This window comes from Salmo trutta, chromosome 1 (assembly GCF_901001165.1).
Source record: "Salmo trutta chromosome 1, fSalTru1.1, whole genome shotgun sequence".
NCBI classification, from domain to species: domain Eukaryota; kingdom Metazoa; phylum Chordata; class Actinopteri; order Salmoniformes; family Salmonidae; genus Salmo; species Salmo trutta.
In genome coordinates, this window is record NC_042957.1 from 51,052,559 (window position 1) to 51,080,086 (window position 27,528).

Here is a 27,528-nt window from a genome sequence, read left to right on the forward strand (position 1 = left end):
AGCTTGTTCCACCATTGGGGTGCCAGAGCAGCGAACAGTTTTGACTGGGCTGAGCGGGAGCTGTGCTTCCTCAGAGGTAGGGAGGCGAGCAGGCCAGAGGTGGATGAACGCAGTGCCCTTGTTTGGGTGTAGGGCCTGATCAGAGCCTGAAGACACGGAGGTGCCGTTCCCCTCACAGCTCCGTAGGCAAGCACCATGGTCTTGTAGTTCGCATAATAGGACTCACATCTTGTTTTAACTCGATGCTCCTGTACACATACATCTCTCTTCTGCACTGATGGTATGAGGGGAGAATACAGACATGACGATCACTGAGTAGTCAACATCAATGTTTGTAATGTTTGTAATGATAAAATACAGATTTAATAAAATAAAATGTCTTATCTGTAAGATCTGTTGCAGTATAATACCTCATTTTATTGTTGCCATGCAACATCTAATCAGGCACACACACCACAGTGTGAAAAGCAAAGAGCCTCTTTTGCTCGGTTTCATGTTAGTTAGTCGATAAGGAGGCCAGTGGACGTCGAACCCTGTTTGTCAGTGCTGCAACTAGTACACAATATTCCATTCTAATTAGCTCCACAGCTAATATACTAAATACATTTGCATTTACACATTTAGCTGAACACTATCATCTGCTTTGGACAGTGGACAATGAGCCGTGAAAGAAATGGATCAAATCAAATCAAATCTAGGCTAAAATGGTTCCGTCTGTCTGGGAAAAGACTGATGCCAAGTGGACTGAAATAGATGTTCTGATTTGAAACAGGGTCTTGGTAGCAATGACCATTCGTCAGGGAAGAGATGTCAGCTATCGCTGAAATGTCACCAGAGCTTTTGTTCTCCTCGTCTTCCCGGCTGGCAGGCGATTTGATTGGATTCTAGTCTATTTTTCCCAGACAGTTACTTAATGAATATGCCAGCTTTAGTTACGCATGCTTCCTGGCTCATGACTCAGCAGCGGCCACTGGAAGGTTTCTCTTCTCCAGATGATGAACACAATCATCGCTGGATCTACAGGTCCGAAAGGCTGAAGGCAGCAGCGATGTAAGAAAAGATGTCTAGTCTGACTAGTCTGACAGCCGGGCCGAGAGTGCTGTAGCCAACAGCAGGTGCATTAATCCATTTTGGTTGGAGAGGAGAGAAAAATAGGTTTCATGATAAGAAAAGTTGCATGATCTTTCAGAAGTTCTGAACCAAAAATGTATAAATGGACGGCTTGAAATCAACGTATCCCCAGAAAAATACAGCACCAACTGCAAAAAAATTGCTGTTCAAAATCAACTTTTGTTTTCATAAAAATAAATTATGAAGTTGACCCTCTATGTTTATTTCATGCTTATCCACAGGGGAATAAATATGAAGAATGGGAAAAGTTCATAGAAACTACCCTAGCAACTTGCCCACCAGATTTGGACCTAAAGGTTCCCTGAGGGCTACTGACTATGATAATCAGAAACTTTGGAAATTCTTATGAAATACTGCACTGCCACCTGGAAACATATTCCCCCTGCTGCACAGTGGTCCCAATAGATACGCTCCAACAGGAGACGGTTCAGGAACAACAGGGGAGTAGAGCTTTCAACAGAGGTCTGGAGGGACCCCGGCATGAATGAATGATGATTGTTGAAACGTTCCAGTGTTTTATGTGGGAAAAGATGAGGGTTTAAAGAGGAAGAGACCATTGCACAGAACTACAATATACTTGAAAGAGAGGAGAAAATGCTTTTGAATGAGGAATAGGGAGGGTGTTCATTTTCCTTAGCAAAGTCCAATTAATATGAAAGAGGATAGTGTCGCAAGAGTTAAAAAGTGGGAGGAGGGCAGTGGGAGAATAAGGTCAGGGACAGGAGGCATGAACCAAACATGAAACAACTGTCAGCACCACTTCAAAAGGACTACTGTACTCTTCTCTGCCACTGAAAAATAAAAGATGGTACAAGTTTAACATTCTAACTTTTTTAACAAGTATCAACTTTTAGTTGTTCAGAGTCCACTATGCCACGGTGCAGCCTCTCCATGATAATAAAAAATAGAATAATAGTGAAATAGGCTAATTAGAAGCTAATTTCCCACCGGTCAAATAGATGTTTCCGTGCTGTGCTAATTACTTTGGAAAAGACCATGAAATGATCCGTGTTGTCTCATTAAAAGACATATACAGGGAAGCTGTATAGGTATGGCTCTGTGACTAGGTGAAAACAATGAGTGGTTTTCAAGAATCCTTGTTCTCTGAAATTACCCCACCTCTGGAAATCTGGAAACCTGAAGTACAAGCTGTTACTTTGGCATTGAGCTGCGAATTTAAGAAGTAATACATCTGTCCATCCATTGTCTGTGTACAATGGATCAAATCCCATTTCATCTGTCCATCCATTGTCTGTGTACAATGGATCAAATCCCATTTCATCTGTCCATCCATTGTCTGTGTACAATGGATCAAATCCCATTTCATCTGTCCATCCATTGTCTGTGTACAATGGATCAAATCCCATTTCATCTGCCAGACATTGTCTGTGTACAATGGATCAAATCCCATTTCATCTGCCAGACATTGGTCCTCTTTACACACCGTTTCTTCTAAATTACTGGAGTCCCACTTCAGTTCACTTTCCATCGGTCTGCCACTGCTTAAAAGTGGTCCATTTGTGAAAACTTTTGTAAGGTTAAAGACTCAAAGGTTGTTGCAGGAGTAAGTGAATCAACACTACAGACACAGATACCTTCCAAGAACTCATAAAAAATGCAAGAGTGTATTTTGGGAGCTGGATGCCCCAAAGGGATCGATGGTACAATGGGAAGGGCACTCTCATTCACAGGTTATTTCCAATTGGGGTGTGAAAGTCTGCAGAAGGTTTAGTCCTAAGACCTCCAATAACATATACTGGATACTTTATTAGCAATACTTCATAATATTTGATGCACACTTGTAGTTTCATCAGATGATTTGGCATTGCTTTGTTGCATTGAAATATTTCAGATTCAATAAGCATGTACAGAAAATAACCTAATATATGCATACTTCCAATATACCTACTGCAAGGAATGTGATTTCAATACTTTGCACAGTTTGTCAGTATTTGATGTTGATTTTCACAAATGAATTTGTCTAGAATAGTCAGTGTGACATTTAACACTAAGCCTCTCGCAGAAACCTACTTCTGCTAGACGGATTTACAGGGTATTAGATAGTGCGCAAGAAGAAAGTCACTCAGTCACTCTTATTTGCCCTGATGGAAGAAGTCTATATTCCATGTAAATGTGTGTCTAGCCCCTGGCTTTTCTTCTTTATACTCATAAAGGTTGGACAAGCTGAGAGATTAATAGTCAGGCCTTGAAGATTGATGAGAAAAACCTTTGATTTACCAGGGTAAATCATGACTTGACAGGTCATTTTATAGGTTGAATTTCCTCAGTTGTAATTTACATAAAATAGGCATATGCAGGGATGGAACATAACCGATCTGGGTGCAGATGATGGCATAAAAACAGTATGTATCTGAATTCCTACAGACTGAGGAAAGCCATTGTCTGTGTAATCCAATCTGACAGGTAGAGCTCACTGTGAGATAAAAGCAGCAGAAGAATCAATAATGCCTCCTCTCTTCTCCTCTCTCAGAGCATTGTTCACTCCTTCTCTGTGCTCTACCTGCTTCCATTACCTTAAATTCATACGCATTCATCAGCTCACCTCTGAAATGTAGCCTACGCTTCCAGACTCTGAGTGTTATTGAGGGCGACACTTCACTTTGTAACTGTTGATGTTTATGGCTTGATTGGCAAACTAGGTGAACAGGTTTCTCTCCAGAGGCAAGTTTGACTACGTCAACTAAGTAATGGAATCTCTAACTTACAATGGCCTGTCTCCATAGTTCATACATTAAAGTTGGCAACACCCACATGAGCAACAGTTCATACTCCCATTATTTATCTGCTGAGGGAGAACAGGCTCTGCTGCGCTCACAAAAAGCCTGCATGAAATTAACATTTAATGAATTTATATTCCGGCACTGTGTAAATCTAATGTATAAGCTTTGTCTTTTTGTATTACTGAATGAAATTGACGTTCCCCTATGCTAAGGGTATATTGGATGGACAACACAGTTATTTTGTCAAACTTATTCATTACATTGACACCATTGTATGTGCTTTATGAATGGATAATTCAGTAAACCGTTAGGTAAAAATGCAAGCACAGAATAACGATTTGCAAAAGGTACATTAAATATAGATACACCATATTCACTATTTTGTGCATTAAGATGTGTATGCTGTGGTCTGGGTGAATTACTTAAAACCCTGCATGATGGTGGGTTTGTGTGCACTGTTTGTGATAGTGGTACTCTCCATGCCACCAGTTGGGTCAAAGTTGTCTGTGCATGGAAGCGTGCGTTTCATTCGTCTATAGTACAGCCGCAAATGTGACTTCTACAAAATAAATAATATGCCCACAGCAATGCAAAAGCTAATCACTATCTGCTCATCCAAGTGCTTACATATTGCCATGTGCTACTTATGGTACATTAAATCATTTAGTTTAGACAAGAGAGAACTTAATTTGTATTCCATTAGTGGGAGTAAACACTCATCTCACTTTTCAACCTTGTTGTATCAAGCTTCTCTTCTCAGCCTGGAAGCTTGACAAGGTGTTATCATTCATGTCAGGTACCAACAAAGATATAGAACTACAGTATTAGTATGCAGCACCAGTACTTTTAAAGGTTTGGCCCTTAGGCGGAAGCTTAACTAAAGTGTCTCAAAATGATCACAGCATTCTTTTTTCTAATACCATTCAACAAGGCAGATATAAAAAGGAAGAGGAGATACAAAATGCCCTGTTAAAAAACAGGCATATAACTGGAAATAAAGGTAATGTTTTGTAACCGTTTTCCATTCATCATTGTAGGTAGTAGTAACCCATTTAAATACCGTTTCCTGTGACATTGTCTTGTGGGGAAAGGGCCTGCCAGACCGTCCGGGCCGTGTGTGTTGGCAGCAAGGGAGAACTTTCTTCTCTTCGGCTGGCTGCCTAGAGAGAAAAGAGGCCAAGTGGCCACAGGTGCCCCTTGCTCACACAGGCAGGCCTGGAGGAGAGGGACAGGACAGTGTGTGTGGCCAAGATGGACCCAGCAGCACACAGGACAGAAGTGGAGTGTAGCCTAGCCGCCAGCCAGCCACCCACCCAGAGGAGAGGCAACTAGAGGAGAGGAGAGGGAACTAGAACAAAGCCCTGTCTGTCTGAGAGGATTGTGTCATCTGTGACGGCTGACACATGTGAGAACTCCCTCTGGACCATTTCACTCAGTGCCAACCAGGCACCCACAACCCCTGCCATAGAGGCAGTATCCATCCTAGGGAGGCAGCCCTGGCATGGGTACACTTGACAGTGCCAGACATGGCTATGGGACGAGGAGGGGAACAGGCGCAGGACTGTGCCCTATAGACACACCGCTCTACCCCCTGCCCAGAAGTGAGTCAAAGAGACAGAAGCAGAAAATAACCATTTTAGTGGAGCTGTTGTGCAGTCAAAACAACAGCAGTCCTCAACACGTATGGGAAGGAGGCACAATGTGTTGTCTCCCGACAATGTATTCTCAAGGCTATAATCTCAGGGATATAGCAGACTATATTCTGTATACAGGGTACAGGATTTTGTCATGTGTTTCTGAAGGCTTTTTTCTGTTGATTGGGAGAAAGGAGACTTTGTATGCTAACAGGCTTTGTTGTTCTATTGTAATATCTGTCCATTGTAGCTAGTTGATCTAATGTTACAAATCCATCTGTGCTACCCTGATTTCTTGATTCTCACATACTACTGCATCCGAACAAGGGGATTAATCTGCTGAATGCTTACCAACCAACTGAAGAGGGCTCAGTCACATAGCTAGTGCTGCTGTTCCTGCCGGTGCAATTATTTACCTCTCATGTTCAGTTGACAAAATTAGATCTTTGTGTCTTTGTTTATCTCGTAACAATGTAGTCTGTGTGTGTGTGTGTGTGTGTGTGTGTGTGTGTGTGTGTGTGTGTGTGTGTGTGTGTGTGTGTGTGTGTGTGTGTGTGTGTGTGTGTGTGTGTGTGTGTGTGTAAGCCACACCTCGATGTCCTCAAACCCATCAAAACGACAGTGACGGTGATAGATTTTCCTGTGGGCGAAAACAGAGCACAACCCATTTTGTTGCAACCAGATGCAAACCTGGCATGAAAATTGAAAATAACATGGGAGGTATGTTGTTGTACAACTGAGGCATTATCTACAAAGAGAGAACTACCAGGCCCAGGAGATTTAATGCTAGTGTACTACAATGACTGAAAGTTGACTGGGTATTACTATGCTGCTCCTGAACTCATGGTCTCCTGGACTAATAAAGTCTGGTGGTTTTGAGGTTGTAAGATGCATGGTTGTGATTGTTTGTGTTTCTATTCTGAGAATGACCATTTTTTCCCCCAAAGCATCCATTTGTTACAAGAAACGTCTGGTCGTCTGTTGACATGAACTACCTCTGTCTTTGCTGACCTAGTAATAATTACAAAAGAGTAATGGAAGAACATTAATTTTCACAAACATTATGACAATTATGGTCAAAAACAGCAATATATTTTTCAGAGGGATGTGTTTCCTATGGTATTGTAGATCGTGGATACTATGATGCCAATGATGCACTAATAACGCTCATGATCTAACAGGGGCTGTGCTTCATCTACATTTAAATCTGTTTATAAATGTAGATATTCATCATTTAGCTGAGAGTAAACTTAAACACTTACCACTTAAGAGGGGCTTGCCAACACTAGCCAACAAAGAAAAGATGACCAAAGAACCATCTTTAAAGAGTAAGTGAAGAAAGCCCCCTTTGAAGCTGTGACCATTCTCAGTGGACATTAGTATTAATATTACATTACATTGGATGTGTTAGAACCCCCAACAGGCCCTCTGTGTAATTTACCAATCACCAGCCAGCATGGAGGCAGAGTATCCTGAGTAGTGTGAGGATGTTCAGAACAAGTGCTCTAAGGTATTTGAACTACTCAAAAATGCCATTAGGCAGTCCTAAAATAAATCCCTTTCATTGGTCATACATGAGGGCATTGGGTTTTGGGGTCTGATCGGCAGTCTGGTATATGATAAACCTACAGCTTACTTTTAAAATACATTGTTGAACATGTTGTGTTGTTTTAATGTACTGTATAGGGAGGGATTCATGTTAATCTTTTTCGGATTACATTTTGCTGTAGGTTTAAATGTAGCTTACTAATAGCTGTACTATGACCCATCAGTGAGGCAGCTATAGGCCAAAGCGCTGAAGCTCCCATCCCATCGCTAGCTGCTCCTGAGCCCCTGATTTCCACCACCTACCTGTCAACATGTCGGCTGGCTGGTAATGAACGGATCATTATTCCAGGAGGGGGCACGGAAGAAAAAAAGGGGTCTCTGTTTAAAGAATGATTAATTATTCGCCTGTCATGGCAGCACCAAGAACGCCTGAATTCATTAAAGTGAATAATAATAATTTCAGCTGAAGGAGAAAACTCATCTCGTAGGCATACCTTGAGGTACAGTAGGCTTGATGTTCAGGGTACTATATGCCTGTGACAACCAGGTAGCCATTTTCTGAAAGATACTACCTTGTCCACACATTTCCGTACTCTACTTTGGTGGGTTTAGATGTAAGAGGAGAAAGTGGAAGCATTAACCAAAGAAAATGGCTACCAACTGGCTTCCAGTTGAAGCTCGCATCCGCTACAAGTCCATGGTGCTTGCCTACGGAGCTGTGAGGGGAACGGCACCTCCGTACCTTCAGGCTCTGATCAGGCCCTACACCCAAACAAGGGCACTGCGTTCATCCACCTCTGGCCTGCTCGCCTCCCTACCTCTGAGGAAGCACAGTTCCCGCTCAGCCCAGTCAAAACTGTTCGCTGCTCTGGCACCCCAATGGTGGAACAAGCTCCCTCACGACGCCAGGACAGCGGAGTCAATCACCACCTTCCGGAGACACCTGAAACCCCACCTCTTTAAGGAATACCTGGGATAGGATAAAGTAATCCTTCTACCCCCCCCCCCCCCCCCAAAAAAAAAGATTTAGATGCACTATTGTAAAGTGGTTGTTCCACTGGATATCTTAAGGTGAATGCACCAATTTTTTAAGTCGCTCTGGATAAGAGCGTCTGCTAAATGACTTAAATGTAATGTAAATGTAAAATGCTTATTCAACAGTTGATGTGTTGAAAACAAAGAACTAAGCTGCCTATTAGGAATGTTCATTCATTATTAGTATTTCCCTCAAAGCATGATTATTATGATATTTAAGGGTGCCTCAAATGTCTATATGTATAGTTTTCCTCAGGGGAATTTCCTTAGATAAAATACTTTTTTTATCAGTTCAATCTGAAGTTAAAAGGGGCAGAAAAAAATCAGTGTCAGCACAATTGTGTGAGATTGCCATGGATACAGGCATGCACAATCCTATAGGAGTTGATAGTGTAACAGCAAACTGCAAGTGTATAATCAGGTCCTTTTGCCACTGTGGGGAAATTAATTCAAAGTCAGATATAATGTATTCTGCCTCTTAAGTTAGTGTAATTCAACAACAGTCACCTTTTTTCTGCTCCTATCTATTTAACCTCCAACAGCAAAAATCCATGGACAGGCCACTTGGTCGTCATACCTTCGTTTCCATGGAGATGTCATGCATATTGGCACCATATGTATTAGTTCCATCATGTGGCGTAAGGGAATCAGAATGGAAACCACCTGAGCCATATACAGTGCCTTCAGAAAGTGTACACAACCCTTGACTTTTTCCACATTTTGTTGTGTTACAGCCTGAATTTAAAATGTATTAAATTAATATTTTATTTCATATATTATTTACACTTTGTATGGTGTATCAATACACCCAGTCACTACAAAGATACAGGTGTCCTTCCTAACTCAGTTGACGAAGAGGAAAGGAACCGCTCAGGGATTTCACTATGAAATGTACTTTATGTCCTGAATACAAAGCGTTATGCTTGGGGCAAATCCAACACATCACTGAGTACCACTCTTCAAATTTTCAAGCATGGTGGAGGCTGCATTATGTTATGAGTATGGTTGTAATCGGTAAAGACAAGGGAGGTTTTGGGATAAAAATAAATAAATGGAATAGGGCTAAGCACAGGCAAAGTCCTAGAGGAAAACCTGGTTCAGTCTGCTTTCCAAAAGACACTGGGAGACAAATTCACCTTTCAGCAGGACAAAAACCTAAAGGCCAAATATACACTGGAGTTACTTTCCAATATGACATTGAATGTTCCTGAGTGGCCTAGTTAGAGTTTTGACTTTAATCGGCTTGAAAATCTATGGTAAGACATGAAAATTGCGTTCTAGCCATGTTCAACAACCAACTCGACAGAGCTTGAAGAATAAAAAAAGAAATAATGTGCAAATATTGTACAATCCTGGTGTGCAAAGTTCTTAGAGACTTACCCAGAAAGACTGACATCTGTAATCGCTGCCAAAGATCATTCTAACATGTATTGTCTCAGGGGTGTGAATACCTATGTAAATTAGATATTTCTGTATTTCATTTTAAATACATTTGCAAAAAAATCTAAAAACATGTTTTCAGTTTGTCATTATGGGGTATTGTATGTAGATCGGTGAGAAAAAATATATTTCATCCATTTTGAATTTAGGCTGTAACACAACAAAATGTGGAATATGTCAAGGGGCATGAATACTTCCTGAAGACACTATAGCATGCATGATCTGAAGCACTGGAAACCACTGACTCTTCTTGTATAGAAGAGAGGACTTTGTATTGTGAATGTCAAAGCGCTTCAGAAAAATTCATAGCCATGGTCTAATCATAACACAGTTCTTTCATAATCAATTAAAGGTCTGACGAGGGTTAATGAACGTTTCAAAATTGGTCTTTGAAACAAAGGCCTCATTACTTGAATGTACTTGAAGTCTACGGCCATAACAATGGGAGAAAGCTTTCCCACTGGGCACAGACATCAGTGCAACGTCTAATTTTGATTTACATTTGGTTGAGTTATTGACTAACTTGAATTCAATGTGAAATCAACCAAAAATGTCATCCTGTCATTGGATTTAGGTTAAAAGTTAAGTAAAAAAAATACTAAATTCCCTTATGTTGATGACTTTTTGCAAATCCAATCAGTATTCCACGTTGATTCAATGTCATCACATTTGAGTTTTGGGGTTGAAATTACTTGGAAACAACTTTGAATCAACATGTTTTTGCTAAGTGAGTTGCTTAAAATAATATTGTACAATTACAAAAAAGCACAATATGCAGATAAAAAGGCCAAGAAAAAACATTATTTTTAATAGATACCGTGATATGCAACTTTTCAGGGAAGTTAGAAACCAATATACACAGGCAGTTAGAAAAGCCAAGGCTAGCTTTTTTCAAGCAGAAATTTGCTTCCTGCAACACAAACTCTAAAAAGTTCTGGGACACTGTAAAGTCCATGGAGAATAAGAACACCTCCTCCCAACTGCCCACTGCACTGAGGATAGGAAACTCTGTCACCTCCGATAAATCCACTATAATTGAGAATTTCAATAAGCGTTTTTCTACGGCTGGCCATGCTTTCCACCTGGCTACCTCTACAGCGGTCAACAGCACTGCACCCCCCACAGCTACTCGCCCAAGCCTTCCCCATTTCTCCTTCTCCCAAATCCAGTCAGCTGATGTTCTGAAAGAGCTGCAAAATCTGGACCCTTACAAATCAGCCGGGCTAGACAATCTGGACCCTTTCTTTCTAAAATTATCTGCCGAAATTGTTGCAACCCCTATTATTAGCATGTTCAACCTCTCTTTCGTGTCGTCTGAGATTCCAAAAGATTGGAAAGCAGCTGCTGTCATCCCCCTCTTCAAAGGAGGGGACACTCTTGACCCAAACTGCTATAGACCTATATCTATCCTACCCTGCCTTTCTAAGGTCTTCGAAAGACAAGTCAACAAACAGATTACCGACCATTTCGAATCCCACCGCACCTTCTCCGCTATGCAATCTGGTTTCAGAGCTGGTCATGGGTGCACCTCAGGCACGCTCAAGGTCCAAAACGATTTCGTAACCGCCATCGATAAGAAACAATACTGTGCTGCCGTATTCATTGACCTGGCCAAGGCTTTCGACTCTGTCAATCACCACATCCTCATCGGCAGACTCAATAGCCTTGGTTTCTCAAACGATTGCCTCGCCTGGTTCACCAACTACTTCTCTGATAGAGTTCAATGTGTCAAATCGGATGGCCTGTTGTCCGGGCCTCTGGAAGTCTTTATGGGGGTGACACAGGGTTCAATTCTTGGGCCAACTCTTTTCTCTGTATACATCAATGATGTCGCTCTTGCTGCTGGTGAGTCTCTGATCCACCTCTACGCAGACAACACCATTCTGAATACTTCTGGCCCTTCTTTGGACACTGTGTTAACTAACCTCCAGACGAGCTTCAATGCCATACAACTCTCCTTTCGTGGCCTCCAACAGCTCTTAAATACAAGTAAAACTAAATGCATGCTCTTCAACCAATCGCTGCTCGCACCTGCCCGCCCGTCCAGCATCACTACTCTGGACGGTTCTGACTTAGAATATGTGGACAACTACAAATACCTAGGTGTCTGGTTAGACTGCAAGCTCTCCTTCCAGACTCACATCAAACATCTCCAATCCAAAGTTAAATCTAGAATTGGCTTCCTATTTCGCAACAAAGCATCCTTCACTCATGCTGCCAAACATACCCTCGTAAAACTGACCATCCTACCGATCCTCGACTTCGGCGATGTCATTTTCAAAATAGCCTCCAATACCCTACTCAATCAACTGGATGCAGTCTATCACAGTGCCATCCGTTTTGTCACCAAAGCCCCATATACTACCCACCACTGCGACCTGTACGTTCTCGTTGGCTGGCCCTCGCTTCATACTCATCGCCAAACCCACTGGCTCCAGGTCATCTACAAGACCCTGCTAGGTAAAGTCCCCCTTTATCTCAGCTCACTGGTCACCATAGCAGCACCCACCTGTAGCACGTGCTCCAGCAGGTATATCTCTCTGGTCACCCCCAAAGCCAATTCCTCCTTTGGCCGTCTCTCCCTCCAGTTCTCTGCTGCCAATGACTGGAACGAACTACAAAAATCTCTGAAACTGGAAAGACTTATCTCCCTCACTAGCTTTAAGCACCAGCTGTCAGAGCAGCTCACAGATCACTGCACCTGTACATAGCCCATCTATAATTTAGCCCAAACAACTACCTCTTCCCCTACTGTATTTATTTATTTATTTTGCTCCTTTGCACCCCATTATTTATATTTCTACTTTGCACTTTCTTCCACTACAAATCTACCATTCCAGTGTTTTACTTGCTGTATTGTATTTACTTTGCCACCATGGCCTTTTTTGCCTTTACCTCCCTTATCTCACCTCATTTGCTCACATTGTAAATAGACTTATTTTTCTACTGTATTATTGACTGTATGTTTGTTTTACTCCATGTGTAACTCTGTGTTGTTGTATGTGTCGAACTGCTTTGCTTTATCATGGCCAGGTCGCAATTGTAAATAACAACTTGTTCTCAACTTGCCTACCTGGTTAAATAAAGGTGAAATAAATTAAAAATTGAATATTGACACAAGTAAGCCTTTCACCATGCTAATGAGTCTCTTTCATATGAACCCTCAATGCAGCAAGTGTTCAATGTAATATAACATCAGATTGAAAACCCAGGAGGAGATGTTACTCAAACACATGCAGCCTCACATTAACCTAATTACTTGTGCTGCCACCTCTTCAGAGCGCTACTCTCTCACAAGACACAGTTCACACACAGACAGTCCTCTTTGGCAGTCAATGTATGCCATGGGGTGTCACATATATGGACATCAGCCTCACTAGATTAGATACCCTGCATAATTCACATCCATTGGAATAGCCTGTCTAAGTGAGAGCTTCTGCTAGCGTAGTGTGCTTGCTTTACATGTGTGATAATGAGATTCATTCACCAGAATAACACTCTTCGGGCGCCTCAGCCCAAAGGGTTTCATTCCATTCCGGTTCTATTGATGCTGTGTTAGGCAAATTTGAAAATCAATTTGAATTAAACTATTTCCTTTGTTCTGATTGTGTCTTTTCTTTTTTTACACCACTATAGCAACCCTGATTATGCTCTCTATTCTAGTGGTTGAGGTTTCTTACTATTCTTGCTGAGGTACCATGCTACCATAAAAAGCCCTGTGAATTTCCTGACTTGATGTCTGTCTACTAAGCTGTACCCAGTGGGTTACCTAATTCAAAACAATCACACACTGTGTTGCTGCCTGAGACTATGTGCCTGCCAGTCAGTCTCAGCACTCGCTGCTTTAAGCACTTTAATGGTACTTCAGACTGGAGAACCTCAGTAATGTAAAGGCTTTTTTAGTCCTAGTGCTCTATGAAATGACCCTGCTCCCAGCACAGTCACACACCCCACTCTCTGGGTTATTACCCCTGAGCCTGCATGGAGATGGGGTCAGCTCTTTAACAGCACAACACCTGGGTGTCTCCCCTCACACACCTCCCTGCGCCTCTCCACATCTTCAACAGGGAGCTCACTGGGTGAAGCTGTTCACACTGATACAATAACCCGTCACATCTTCTCATGAAACAGCAAGACACTGCTCTGCCTGTGATACTTTTTACAAGAGAACAGTCAGTGTGGGAATGAGTGTGAATACCTGCTCAAAGAAATCTGTGCTGTCATCCCACTTTATCGAATAAGGGTTCCAGTTAGCCTAACTAAACAACACTACCTCTATTCCAATACAGAGCACACCTTAATAGTGACTAACTGCTCCTTATGATTCCATAATGCCCACATTATACCAAACCAATAGAAAGCAGTGTGTTGAATTCTAGTGGAATCACACACTGCTTTCACCCAATCCCTGCCCTTCTAAGGACACCTGAAAAGCTATGTCACACTAAATTACACATCCCTTTTGTGAGCCGACACAGTGGAGATTGAAGAGGTCCTTGTTGCTTCAACTTGATGTGACGGACTAAGGGAGATAGTGTTGTGCTTGGAGGAGGTGGGAGGGCCACTGACAAAGGAAGAGATTACCCAGAACCCACCTCTCCACTCATCTACCCTCTCCAATCCACAGTGCTATTGTGTGAAAACGTATGGAACCTTCCCAATACTGTGAGGAGAGACAATGCCAATGTGTGTCCATGCAGCCCACCTGATTGCAGAACTGGATCTCCAATCCCTTTGGTAATTCCTTCCCAAGGGATGGGAGAGAAATATGCCAGCTCTTCATGCGAATACAAGCTACAAGCTTCAATTATCGGTGGAAGCTACACTCAGCTACACTCAAGAATCAAAGTGGAGGCTCTTGACCCAGAGCTACCTCATCTACTTCAGTTTTTGACAAAAAAACAAAAAAAACACTGTTGCCATTTGCTTATGCCATCAACATAAAACTAGTATTCCCATTATCATTCTCTCCAAGTTGAATTTGTCCGTCTCACACAAACAAACAGCTTGTTTTTCATGTCAAACATTGACACTCCTTTTCAGCAGGAAAAAATGCACTACCATAAGTAAACATGTCATTTTACTTCTCTCCAACAACAGACGGCATACATTACAATCACTTCCAAACAAGCAAATGGGGAAAAGTCTGTCCATTGCCATTAGTGACTAGAGCCTAGCCTGTGTGATTGCAACCGGCAGTCTGAGACATGCAATGCATAATAAAATAATACATCCTGCATCATTCATGAGTGTGAGTGAGTGAGTGAGTGAGTGAGTGAGTGAGTGAGTGAGTGAGTGAGCGAGTGAGCGAGTGAGCGAGTGAGTGAGCGAGTGAGCGAGTGAGTGAGTGAGCGAGTGAGTGAGTGATGGAGTGAGTGATGGAGTGATGGAGTGAGTTCTTGCGGGTCTGTGTAGATGTGTGCCTGCCTGTTTGAGAGAGACTAAAAAGAGAGGGATGAGAAACAAAGAGCCAGTTGTAAGAGATGGAGAGCAGCGAAAGCCTTATACTACTATTAGTCAGCGGCGGTTGATGATGATAATTATCCCAGTGTGATAAATGATTACTGATGCTGTGAGTAATTGCTTCAGCAGCTCACAGGACTCTCCAGAATGGACTTCTTTCACAACTCTCTTATCTGGAGCAGCTAAATCAGGCGAGCCAGGAAGGCAAAGGGTGGTGGTGAATAAGCCTTTTGAATTTCACAGCTGTCTCACTACAACCACAAAGACCAATCGGAGACTGTTGGGCACTTCAATAGGACTCCAGCATAGAATTGATGAAAATGAAAATGTCAACGTTCTCTTGCGTGATAAGGTTTACTGCTAGTGGCTGTTTTGAAACATTGTGTGTATGTGTGTACGGAGGTAAAGATTGTGCATGATTCGTCTGATCACAGCAGTCAGACCCTCAGTCTTCTGCAGATGGCATCCTGTTTATACCATCTCTGTATCTCAATCACGACCATACCCAATGCATTGCAGAGCTTCACATAATACACTATGCATCTTACCATTGGTTGTACTTTCCAATGTGTATCAAACTATTGTTGTAGTGGCTAGTCTCTATGAAATGAGATGTTGGATGGAAGAGGCCTACTTACGGAGACTGTTAGCAGGTACCCTGTTGGCTTGCATGTTGTCATAGTGCTGTCCATGCACTCCAATGTCTTCTGAGTGTTCTCCTGGACCAGGCTGGCGCATCACCTGGGCTAGAGCCCTGACAAGAAACACAAACACCTCAATCAGCTGGTTCACGCAATAATAAAACGTGGCAAGGAAATCAAAATGGCTAGGAAATCGAGCAAAATTACAGTAGCTCAAACACCGTAAACCTCAATATTTATCTGATATTTATCGGAAATCCTTACAGGTCTTAATGTTTGAATAATGTAGATTAAATCAAATGAATTATTCTCATGCTTGTAGATGAACTACCAATGAGCAATTATCATACGCTCAAAGGGTTTTCGTTTGATATGCACAGTACCATTTATGCTATATTGGGTTAGTGGGATCACCTTCCTTTGTGCATTGATTATATAGTTGAGAATTATGACAAATCACAATAGGGATCACAAGGCATGTTGAGACAAAGGCAGCCCACTGAGCACAGACGTCAGTTCAACGTCTGGTTTTGATTTACTTTTGGTTGAGTTGTCAACTAAATTAAAGTCATCACATTGAATCTTTTTGTTGAAATGACATGGAAACAACATTGAATCAACCAATTTAAGGGGGAAGTGAACCTAAGTTCCCCCAAAAAAGAACAACGAATCTAATTAAAATGCTGAAATCTAGGGCAGTGAGATAATTAAAAACAATTGCAGGTGTAATGGAGTAAAAAAGTGGCTTTTAATGGCACCATGTTGGTAGATGACATCAAGAGAGATGAGAGCGTGGCTCATCACACACTACTACCTATAACGCATCTGGTTTTACCAGGACATAGTGAGCATGGCTCATCACACACTACTACCTACAACGCATCTGGTTTTACCAGGACATAGTGAGCATGGCTCATCACACACTACTACCTACAACACATCTGGTTTTACCAGGACGTAGTGAGCATGGCTCATCACACACTACTACCTACAACACATCTGGTTTTACCAGGACGTAGTGAGCATGGCTCATCACACACTACTACCTACAACACATCTGGTTTTACCAGGACGTAGTGAGCATGGCTCATCACACACTACTACCTACAACACATCTGGTTTTACCAGGACGTAGTGAGCATGGCTCATCACACACTACTACCTACAACACATCTGGTTTACCAGGACGTAGTGAGCATGGCTCATCACACACTACTACCTACAACACATCTGGTTTTACCAGGACGTAGTGAGCATGGCTCATCACACACTACTACCTACAACACATCTGGTTTTACCAGGACGTAGTGAGCATGGCTCATCACACACTACTACCTACAACACATCTGGTTTTACCAGGACGTAGTGAGCATGGCTCATCACACACTACTACCTACAACACATCTGGTTTGCCAGGACGTAGTGAGCATGGCTCATCACACACTACTACCTACAGCACATCTGGTTTTACCAGGACGTAGTGAGCATGGCTCATCACACACTACTACCTACAACACATCTGGTTTACCAGGACATAGTGAGCATGGCTCAAGACATCAATGCAATTGGACAGGTATTCACAGTCACTCACAAATAAAATGTAGTAGGCTGGTATTGCCTATGATTGCCAATCAAATTGTGGTCAGTTGAACTGACTGAGCATGTATATTTATTCTATATTTTAACACTTCCCACTGGACAAAAATTGGTTGGATCATGAATCAATGTTTCCATGTGTATGTGACCAATACAATTTGATTTGATTTCAACCAACAAATCTATGTGATGTGGGAAAACTGACTGAATTTGAAAAAGGTCATCAAGGTAAGGAAATTTCATATTTATTTCACCCAACTTTTAACCGAAATGTTTTGTTGATTTTGTTGATGATTTCAACCAAATGTAAATCGAAACTAGAAATTGAACTGACGTCTGTGTCCAGTGGGTTATCACCTAGTTTAACAAAACAGCATATTTAATGCATCCATTTTTTTGTTAGGAAACTTCTGACACCCAAATAAAAGTTAAATTCCTGCATTCATTTAGGCTATCCAAAGTTGTTACTGCATTGCGCACAGGGACTGCTGATGTTGTTTACTGTACACACACCTTGACATGTTTTCTCTGTGTGGACGGTGCGCCTTTTCAAGTCCAAGTTTTGTGAAAATCCCAACGAGGGCCATTATGGCAACAACTCCACATATTATATACACAATTAAGTTTGTCTTATCCTTTGTGGGGTCGTGAGTGGGGTCTTTTTTCTTAGGCGGGGGTCTGCCTGTCATCATCCACGGCGGGGTGTCATAGTTTTTGCAGGTGGTCTGGTCCAGCCGCGAGCTTGTAAACTCACAGCAGAATCTAAAGCCACAGGTCCCGCAGCAGTACAGGTAACTGCCCGTCTGGCACACAAACGGCGGATCCCACTGGCCCATCACATCGTAATAACCCCGGCACCTGTCCTCTGTATGCGGACTCTCCGAAACGCTATTCTCTCTATTTAATTTTGACTCGTTGGTACCCGTTGGTACCATAATAAAGCCGTCCAGCTTCTGCCCTGGCTCCCCCTCCGCGTCGCATACAAGAACTTTCACCAAAAAGTAGCCAAGCAACAACCCCGCGCTTCTCATCATGTGCGTCCCTTTGTTACTTTTCTTCTCCACTGTAGACGAAGGAAAGGCGATGACCAGGTATCATAACAAGCTTGTACGCATAATCCAAGAACGTGAAACACAGCCATCCGCGATTATTATCATGATTACGCACCGCAACTTCTGCGCGTAATTGTCCATCAGCGCACGGTGATGTTGTATGGGAATTTGTGTAAATGTTATATCTGTTCCAATTTCTTATAACAAAAAAACGGATGAGATCTTTACACTGATGCGACAACAACACTTTTACAGTTGCTACAGGTATCTTAAATAGGTTTAGATCATTTCTCTGCGCTACGCCACAGACATCCTCCGTTGACAGTCGGAGCTCTTGTTGGTAGTTCACTCCAGGCAGTGGGAATATTACCGAACCGATTACCGACAGAGTGGGGAAGAAAGAGGAGGAGGAGACACTTGTGGTAGGTGGGAGAGAGACAGGCAGAAAGAGAGAGATCTGGTGTATGCAATCTGTGGTTTTTATACAGAACAACATGCTCAGATTTCATGTTTTCATAGTAGCCTACTGCAGGCTACAGAAAAATATATACTGTATTCAGACAATACAATACTGTCCGAATTGTTTTTTCTTTATATGCCTATAAAGTCGCAGGGTGCTTTGAAATGATAGAGTTGCAATGTTGCTGTTGTCTGTCAAGTCAAATGTGATTTCATGCATGTTGTATTTGATTGCTATTTGTGGCCCATATATTGCACCTTATTTGTACCATTATGTATTGCTCAATAGGCCACAGCTATGAAAAGAGCCTATAGCCCAAGCAAACAAGGTGTGATTAGTATTGGTGTGACCTTTGTCATTGCAGTGCTGTAACTCTATTATCATTTGAGGTGATAAAATATACATAATCAATACAATTCATCTGACTAATGCATTTGATTTGTATACCTGTACATTTTGGAATTCTGAATGTATATCCCTTGATTGTACCACACACAGAAGGGCATGATCACATCATTATTTCCGTAAGACTTTTACTGTGGGTGTTGAAACCTCTAAAGCGCTTGATCATTGAGAACAACTCCCTAGTCAAAAAATCCTATAGGATTCCAATAGAAAAATGTAGAACCTATCCTATAGGATTTTATTCCTATTGAATCCTATAGGGGTCCATTTGGACTGGTTCCAATAGTTTTTATTTGATTGGAATCCAATAGCAGTTGTTGACTAGGTAGATGTTCTCAAAATTAAAGTGCTTCAGAGGTTTCAACACCCACAGTAAAAGTCCTAAATAAATAATTGCATGATCATGCTATTTTGTGTGTGGTACAATCAGGGGAGACAGTACATTCAGCATTTCAAAATCCAGTGGTGTAAAGTACTTAAGTAAAAATACTTTAAATACTTTCATTGTTTTTGCTGGTATCTGTACTTTACTTTACTATTTATATTTTTTAAACTTTTACTTTTACTTCACTTCATTCCTGAAGAAAATAATGCACTTTTTACTTCATACATTTTCCCTGACACCCAAAAGTATTTGTTACCTTTTGCATGCTTAGCAGGACAGGAAAATGGTCAAATTCCCAGACTTATTAAGAGAACTGCCTCTAATCTGGCGGACTCACTAAACACATGCTTCATTTGTAAATGACGTCTGAGTGTTGGAGTGTGCCCCTGGCTATCCGTAAATTGGAAAAAAATACTAGAAAATGATGCTGTCTGGTTTGCTTAATATAAGGAATTTGAAATTATTTATACTTTTAAAATGACTTTTGATACTTAAGTATATCTGAGCAATTACATTTAGTTTTGATACTTAAGTATATTTAAAACCAAATACTTTTAGACTTTACATTTACATTTACATTTAAGTCATTTAGCAGACGCTCTTATCCAGAGAGACTTACAAATTGGTGCATTCACCTTAGGATATCCAGTGGAACAACCACTTTACAATAGTGCATCTAAATCTTTTAAGGGAGGGGGGGGGTTAGAAGGATTACTTTATCCTATCCCAGGTATTCCTTAAAGAGGTGGGGTTTCAGGTGTCTCTGGAAGGTGGTGATTGACTCCGCTGTCCTGGCGTCGTGAGGGAGCTTGTTCCACCATTGGGGTGCCAGAGCAGCGAACAGTTTTGACTGGGCTGAGCGGGAACTGTGCTTCCTCAGAGGTAAGGAGGCGAGCAGGCCAGAGGTGGATGAACGCAGTGCCCTTGTTTGGGTGTAGGGCCTGATCAGAGCCTGAAGGTACGAAGGTGCCGTTCCCCTCACAGCTCCGTAGGCAAGCACCATGGTCTTGTAGCGGATGCGAGCTTCAACTGGAAGCCAGTGGAGAGAGCGGAGAAGCGGGGTGACTTGAGAGAACTTGGGAAGGTTGAACACCAGACGGGCTGCGGCGTTCTGGATGAGTTGTAGGGGTTTAATGGCACAGGCAGGGAGCCCAGCCAACAGCGAGTTGCAGTAATCCAGACGGGAGATGACAAGTGCCTGGATTAGGACCTGCGCCGCTTCCTGTGTGAGGCAGGGTCGTACTCTGCGAATGTTGTAGAGCATGAACCTACAGGATCGGGTCACCGCCTTGATGTTAGTGGAGAACGACAGGGTGTTGTCCAGGGTCACGCCAAGGTTCTTAGCACTCTGGGAGGAGGACACAAGGGAGTTGTCAACCGTGATGGCGAGATCATGGAACGGGCAGTCCTTCCCCGGGAGGAAGAGCAGCTCCATCTTGCCGAGGTTCAGCTTGAGGTGGTGATCCGTCATCCACACTGATATGTCTGCCAGACATGCAGAGATGCGATTCGCCACCTGGTTATCAGAAGGGGGAAAGGAGAAGATTAATTGTGTGTCGTCTGCATAGCAATGATAGGAGAGACCATGTGAGGATATGACAGAGCCAAGTGACTTGGTGTAAAGCGAGAACAGGAGAGGGCCTAGAACAGAGCCCTGGGGGACACCAGTGGTGAGGGCACGTGGTGCGGAGACAGATTCTCGCCACGCCACCTGGTAGGAGCGACCTGTCAGGTAGGACGCAATCCAAGCGTGGGCCGCGCCGGAGATGCCCAGCTCGGAGAGGGTGGAGAGGAGGATCTGATGGTTCACAGTATCAAAGGCAGCAGATAGGTCTAGAAGGATGAGAACAGAGGAGAGAGAGTTAGCTTTAGCAGTGTGGAGAGCCTCCGTGACACAGAGAAGAGCAGTCTCAGTTGAATGCCCGGTCTTGAAACCTGACTGATTAGGATCAAGAAGGTCATTCTGAGAGAGATAGCAGGAGAGCTGGCCAAGGACGGCACGTTCAAGAGTTTTGGAGAGAAAAGAAAGAAGGGATACTGGTCTGTAGTTGTTGACATCGGAGCGATCGAGTGTAGGTTTTTTCAGACTTTTTACTCAATACTATTTTACTGGGTGACTTTCACTTTTACTTGAGTCATTTGCTATAAAGGTATCTTTACTTTTACTCAAGTATGACAATTTGGTACTTTTTCCACCCCTGCCAAAATGTACAGTCATACAAATCAAATGCATTCCCAAAATTGTGCCCCTAACCCATAGGATTTTATTTTAGAATCCTATAGGAGTCCAATAGGACTAGTTCCAGGGGGGAATCCTATAGGAGTCCAATAGGACTAGTTCCAGGGGGGATCCTATAGGAGTCCAATAGGACTAGTTCCAGGGGGAATCCTATAGGAGTCCAATAGGACTAGTTCCAGGGGGGATCCTATAGGAGTCCAATAGGACTAGTTCCAGGGGGGATCCTATAGGAGTCCAATAGGACTAGTTCCAGGGGGGATCCTATAGGAGTCCAATAGGACTAGTTCCAGGGGGGATCCTATACTGTAGGTCAAATGTTATTTTTTTTTTAGGAGATCAGAGTTATTTTTTTTTTACAGGACAGATGTAAGTAGAGGTATGGAGACATAGATAAGGGTACAGAAAGGGCTTAAAGGCACAGACAGTCAGCCGAGCCTTGGCTCAAACCCCTGTCACCGAGGGGGCATGTGGTCTGGAGTCGGGAGCTTAGACCACTACACCAGACTCCAGCACACTGATAGGACTTTTCTGTAAGATTAGGATCCTATAAGATTTCAATGTTTTTTTCTCCTATAGGATTTCTATTAATTTTGTGGATCGCAATTGTATAGATATTTACATTACATTCTAAAGGATTTATCCTCAAACCTTGGCTATACACTATAGTTAACTTCCCTGCTTAATATAAGGAGCACCCACCCTCCAAACCTTTTATAAAAGTACCTACAGTATGAATGTGGACAGTAACACATGTGAACTACTGTATAATGACATCATAATCAACGAATATTGAACTACCACCATTGCAACTTTAGATGGTGACCTTATAGTGGGGAACTGCCGGTAAAGTCCCCTCTACCCAGTAGCTGTCTCGTGCAGCCCCATCCCCCCATGGTCCAAGGGATATAACTTGAGTCAACACTTGCATCTGGTGCATCTGCATCACACATTCAAGTTATTGTGCCAACAAGTAACAACAATAGCTGTGAAACCTACTGAGATTGTCTGCAAGGTTCTTTACACTTGTGTCAAAATGGTGTACTATGTGGGATTACAGCCAAACAGCATAGAACTTGATTAACAATTTGATGTAATCTTAATGTGGCACAGGTCATCATATTTACCTTGTTCACAATATCTGGATCAGGTGTGACAAGAGGTCACTAGATTGGAACTGGTAGTTACATCCACGAGGAAGATAGGGAAGCTAGGGAGGGAGCACCTTCTAGGGATGGAGGGAGGGTGTGGGGGACAGCTCTGGGGGAGAGGGAAGGATGCGGGGAGGGGTACAACCCTGGGAGGAAGGGAGAGAGGGAGGGGCAGAGGGGAGGGAGGGAGAGGGGGTGGTACAACCCTAGGAGAAAGGACGGAGGGGAGGGAGCCAGGTAGGGAGGGAGATGAGTGGTACAACCCCGGGAGGAAGGGAGAGAGGGAGGGACGGAGGGGAGGGAGGGAGATGAGTGGTACAACCCCGGGAGGAAGGAGTTGGGGGTCTCATTATCTTCAGGTTTTTCTTTTCCTCCACTTATCCCAACATAGAGAAGGTAAAGGGAACATTCTGTTTTTTGTATGCATAGCTGACTATTATAGATTAAATGACAGAAATGCTATTATCTTTGTGTTACTGTACCTAAAAATGTAATTTCCTTCTGGTTTTTATTTGCATATAAGCACTGTATAGATGCTCTGCATTCAAAATGTTGTGTTATAATAACATTTTATGTAGTATTATATGTTATATTGTAATGTCTAATTCAAAGACAAGAAGTTGCCTGAATAAGAATCAAATCAAATAACTTAAGTCTACCTATAGGACTGCGAGAATCCTATAGGATCCAATAGGATCACTTTTGATTACCAATAAGAAAAAAGTAGTCCAATAGGATTCCGATGGGATTCTGATAGTTAAACTGTCATTGTGTAACTATCAGAATCTAGGGCTTTTGGGTGTAACTATCATTACTAGGGCTTTGGGTGTATCGTCATCATAGCAGTTGGACACTAAAGGATATTTTAGGAAGGTTTCATTACTTTGCAATTGATTTGTAAACAACTGCTGTGGAGCTGTGACATGACTTCCCAAGATAACAGTAGGCTACTACAGCACCTTATAATTCAGGTTGGATTGAGGGTTGTCATGGGCAATGGCCGGGTCAATGAGGCACTTCAAGTGGTACTTGAGGGTCACTATGGGAGATCATTGGGTACATATATTGCCATAGAAACCAGGTGCATAATAAGAGAACAATTATTATCTTCCACTCCCCTTACCTTAGCAAGAGTTTTTTTTCCGGGCTCTGTCCATTACTACATTTTTCCAGCGGGGAACCGTGGGGTTCTTCTAGGCCTTCAGAGGTCTAAGGATTTATCATTTTTGAAATCTTTTTTGTATTTTGTATTTCATCTTTACAATAATTGCAATGATCTTCTGATTTCGTTTCTTCCGTTTGTGTTGGAAAGAGAACGGTTAATACTGAAGAGAAAAATCTAGCTAGTTCAGCCAGCCGTTGACTAGGCCTTCAGAAGCTGGACAGACAGCCTCTGCCAATCAACACTGACAGCACAAGATAAAATAATCAGTGGTGCAAGCAGTAGATTTCCCAAGCTAGTAACTTTAGCTAGCTTATGTTGTAGTAGTGTGACAATGTTAGTTAGCTTGTGTTGTAGTCGTGTAACAGGGGTGATGGCGGCTGCAGCAGCTGTTATCAACTTCAAGGTGGATGCTGTTGCTAATTTGTTAGCATCACCCTTTTCAAGATTAACTTTCAAACTTCTTTCAAATGTAGTTTACAAATGATCATCATCTGGTGAGTGGCACTGTTTTTTGTTGCAGCCAGCTTGCTGTTAGCTATCCCTTTGAAGGTAATGACTGAAACATTGTTGCATTTAAACATTAGATTACAGTTTAGTGGAATGAACATTATAAAATATATTTGCAATGGGAAGTAACAGCTGATTTGTTCATTTCATTTTGGCCTGTTAGAGTGAATGGGCTGCTTATTCTTTAACATTATTCGATGCTGTGTGTGACTGCTGTCGCCTGTCTATCAGCCCGGTCTATGTGTTTGACCAAAACTCTCTCTCCTTCAGCACCATGGAGTGAACAGGTATTACGGTCGTTGTCCTTTCAGCACCATGAGCCTGTCACCTTTGAGGTGACACTGTTGTTGTTGCTATTGGTGTTAATGTGATTCACAGGTTGTTTAAACAGTGTGTTCTTTGTTTTGCTGGTCACACTATTGTATCCTTTGTGTCCATGCTGGTTCTGTCTCTGTGTGCGCGGCAGCCTGAAGCATAGCCAGATAAATTGATTAATTGATTGATTAATTCATAATGTCATCAAAAAGCATTGCTCTTTTTTCGCTAGAACTAGAACGGTCCGACTGCAGAAGATATAATGTGGGACGCATTCAGTGATGCTATGTTTTCTGTTATTTTCTTGATTTTTGAGTTTGATACAAGGTATTGGAAGATTTCTGGCTCTTCTGAAGGCCTAGTTCCTGTCCTATAGTCACGGTTCACCACTGTATTTTTCTTAAACTTAAACTTGACAAAATGGCTGATGTAAGGTTGTAACACCAAACCTACTACTTATTGTGAGTTCAATCGTCAATGTACTCTAATTCCCCATTTGTAAAAAAAAAAAAGAAAAAAAAGAAGAAAAAAAAAGGACATTGATAAAAGATCAGTTGCAAATGTGACAATCTGGGTTCATATCCTGGTCTTACCACAATACGCTTTGCTGTTGGGCTTGGGGAGCTACCTCAAGGCTTCAGCTCTCAGGCTCATCTCATGTGTTCACTGAACCATCTGTTTTACAGTCTTGAGCTAATGTAGTAACAGTAGTCAATGTAATTAATGACATGCAAATTTAAACATAAAATAATAATTGAAAAAGCATTTAACATTTTTTTTATAATGGCTGATAAAAATAACAGGCTTTTAAGATTAGACCATTTCCTGTTGCTAGTTGTTATTTCTATTAATATTTCAAAGTACTACGTTCCAATTTTCAGGTTAAATTAATCTTTCTTATGCAGCATGTTACAAATCCATTATGTTTTGCAACTCATTGAACAACAAGGGCACAACCTGAACTATCAGTGATCAGGGGCCTCATTTCTAAACATTGCGTATGTAGAAAATATACCCCAAACCATGCGTGCACCACTTTCCCGCAAAAGTTGGCAATTCTAAAAACTGAACTTAGAGTGAGAATGTCCTTAGCTCCACGCAAACTTTAGACCATGTGTGCACACATTTTCTAGTGGTTAACGTATTGTATTGCAAGCATTGGCGACTCGTCCATTAGGATATTAAGGGCAGTGCCCCACTTGAGATTGGTCCAAAAAAGTTGAACATGTATTTTTCACCAAAATATATATTATATAATTCAAGGATTATGTGTAAAATACCCATAAAAGTGTGGTTAATTTCTGTACATTTAACTATTTCAAAAATATATCGTTCAAAACAAGCTGCTCAGTTACCTACTGCTCTGCTATCAGACAGCAGTTTCGGGCGTTTGGCCTTCCGCCAGCGCTTGGACTGCATTGCCAACTATAGTATACATTCCTTGCGATTGGGCGCGGGGGGGGGGGGGGGGGCTGCAGCAATGAAATTGCAGGATTTCATGACATGGTTTTCACAGCACTAAGTAAATGGACCGTCTTGGGTCGTTAAAATGAATGCCCAGGTTCTGGGTCTGTTCTATCAGATACTGAACAGATGGTGCTAAAGAGCAAATTGCAATGAACTTATAAATAAATAATCATGACAGTCATTGGGAGCCTGGGACTTGAACAGGACATCCACATCCATCAACAGTTGAAGGACAGAGGGATACACTATCTAGAACTTTCTTGTGGATCTGGTAGGATAAAAAAACATGTCTTTGTGGCTGTGCCCAATTGACAACGCTGTTTTTTGTTTCCCCTGCCATTAGATGCTAGTTAGTAGACACTACAGTTGTGGCCAGAAATATTGGCACCCTTGCACTTTTTTCAAGTAACTCACAATTTTCCCTAAAAATAAGTTGTAATTGACCTAAGTATTTGGTCTCTATAATTCTTTATTTCACTGTTAATATTACAAAACCTTTGTTTTTGATTTAGAACTTAATATATCTATTTAAATCAGAAATGGCATTGAGAAAATTATTGACACCCAAGACTTAATTTTTGGTAGCACAGCCTTTGGTCAAAATAACTGCAATCAAGCCATCGATGAGCTTTGTGCACCTCGGTACTGGCAGTTTCGCACTCTCCTCTTGTGCAAACTGCTCCAGTCCTCACATATTTGAAGGGTGCCTTCTCCTAACTGCTGTTTTCAGATCTCTCCACAAGTTTTCAATGGGAGTTAGATCTGGACTCATTGCAGGCCACTTCAGAACAGTCCAGTGTTTTGTCTTGAACCATTCCTGAGTGCTTTTTTAAGTGTGTTTTGAGTCATTGTCCTGCTGAAAGACCCATGACCTTCGACGGAGACCCTGCTTTCTGACACTGGCTCCGACATTGCACTCCTGATTTCATGATGCAATGCACACGTTCAAGGCACCCAGTGCCAGAGGCAGCAAAGCAAAACCCCAAAACATCACTGAACCTCCTCCATGACTGACTGTAGGGAAGGTGTTATTTTCTTTGAAGTCTTCATTTTGTTTTCTATAAACATAGAGATAGTGTGCTTTACCGAAAAGCTCTAATTTGGTCTTAAATGTCCAGAGGACATTCTCCCAGAAGGATTTTGGCATGTTCAGGTG

The 27,528-nt window shown here is 42.1% G+C and overlaps 1 protein-coding gene and 1 long non-coding RNA gene across 2 annotated transcripts in view; one reads left to right on the forward strand and one right to left on the reverse strand.

Moving 5' to 3' along the window:
* Positions 1-18,606, reverse strand: part of LOC115198820 (protein shisa-9B-like) — a 31,832-nt gene extending 13,226 nt beyond the window's left edge. The window contains exons 1-2 of the mRNA XM_029761135.1: positions 17,743-18,606; positions 15,631-15,746 (exon numbers count right to left, since the gene is read on the reverse strand). Of these exons, the coding sequence (XP_029616995.1) occupies positions 15,631-15,746; positions 17,743-18,263 (637 nt within the window). The 5' untranslated portion in view covers positions 18,264-18,606. The remainder of the gene's footprint in view (positions 1-15,630; positions 15,747-17,742) is intronic.
* LOC115198824 (uncharacterized) overlaps positions 1-27,528 on the forward strand; it is a 166,166-nt gene that overhangs the window by 102,828 nt on the left and 35,810 nt on the right. The window lies entirely within an intron of this gene.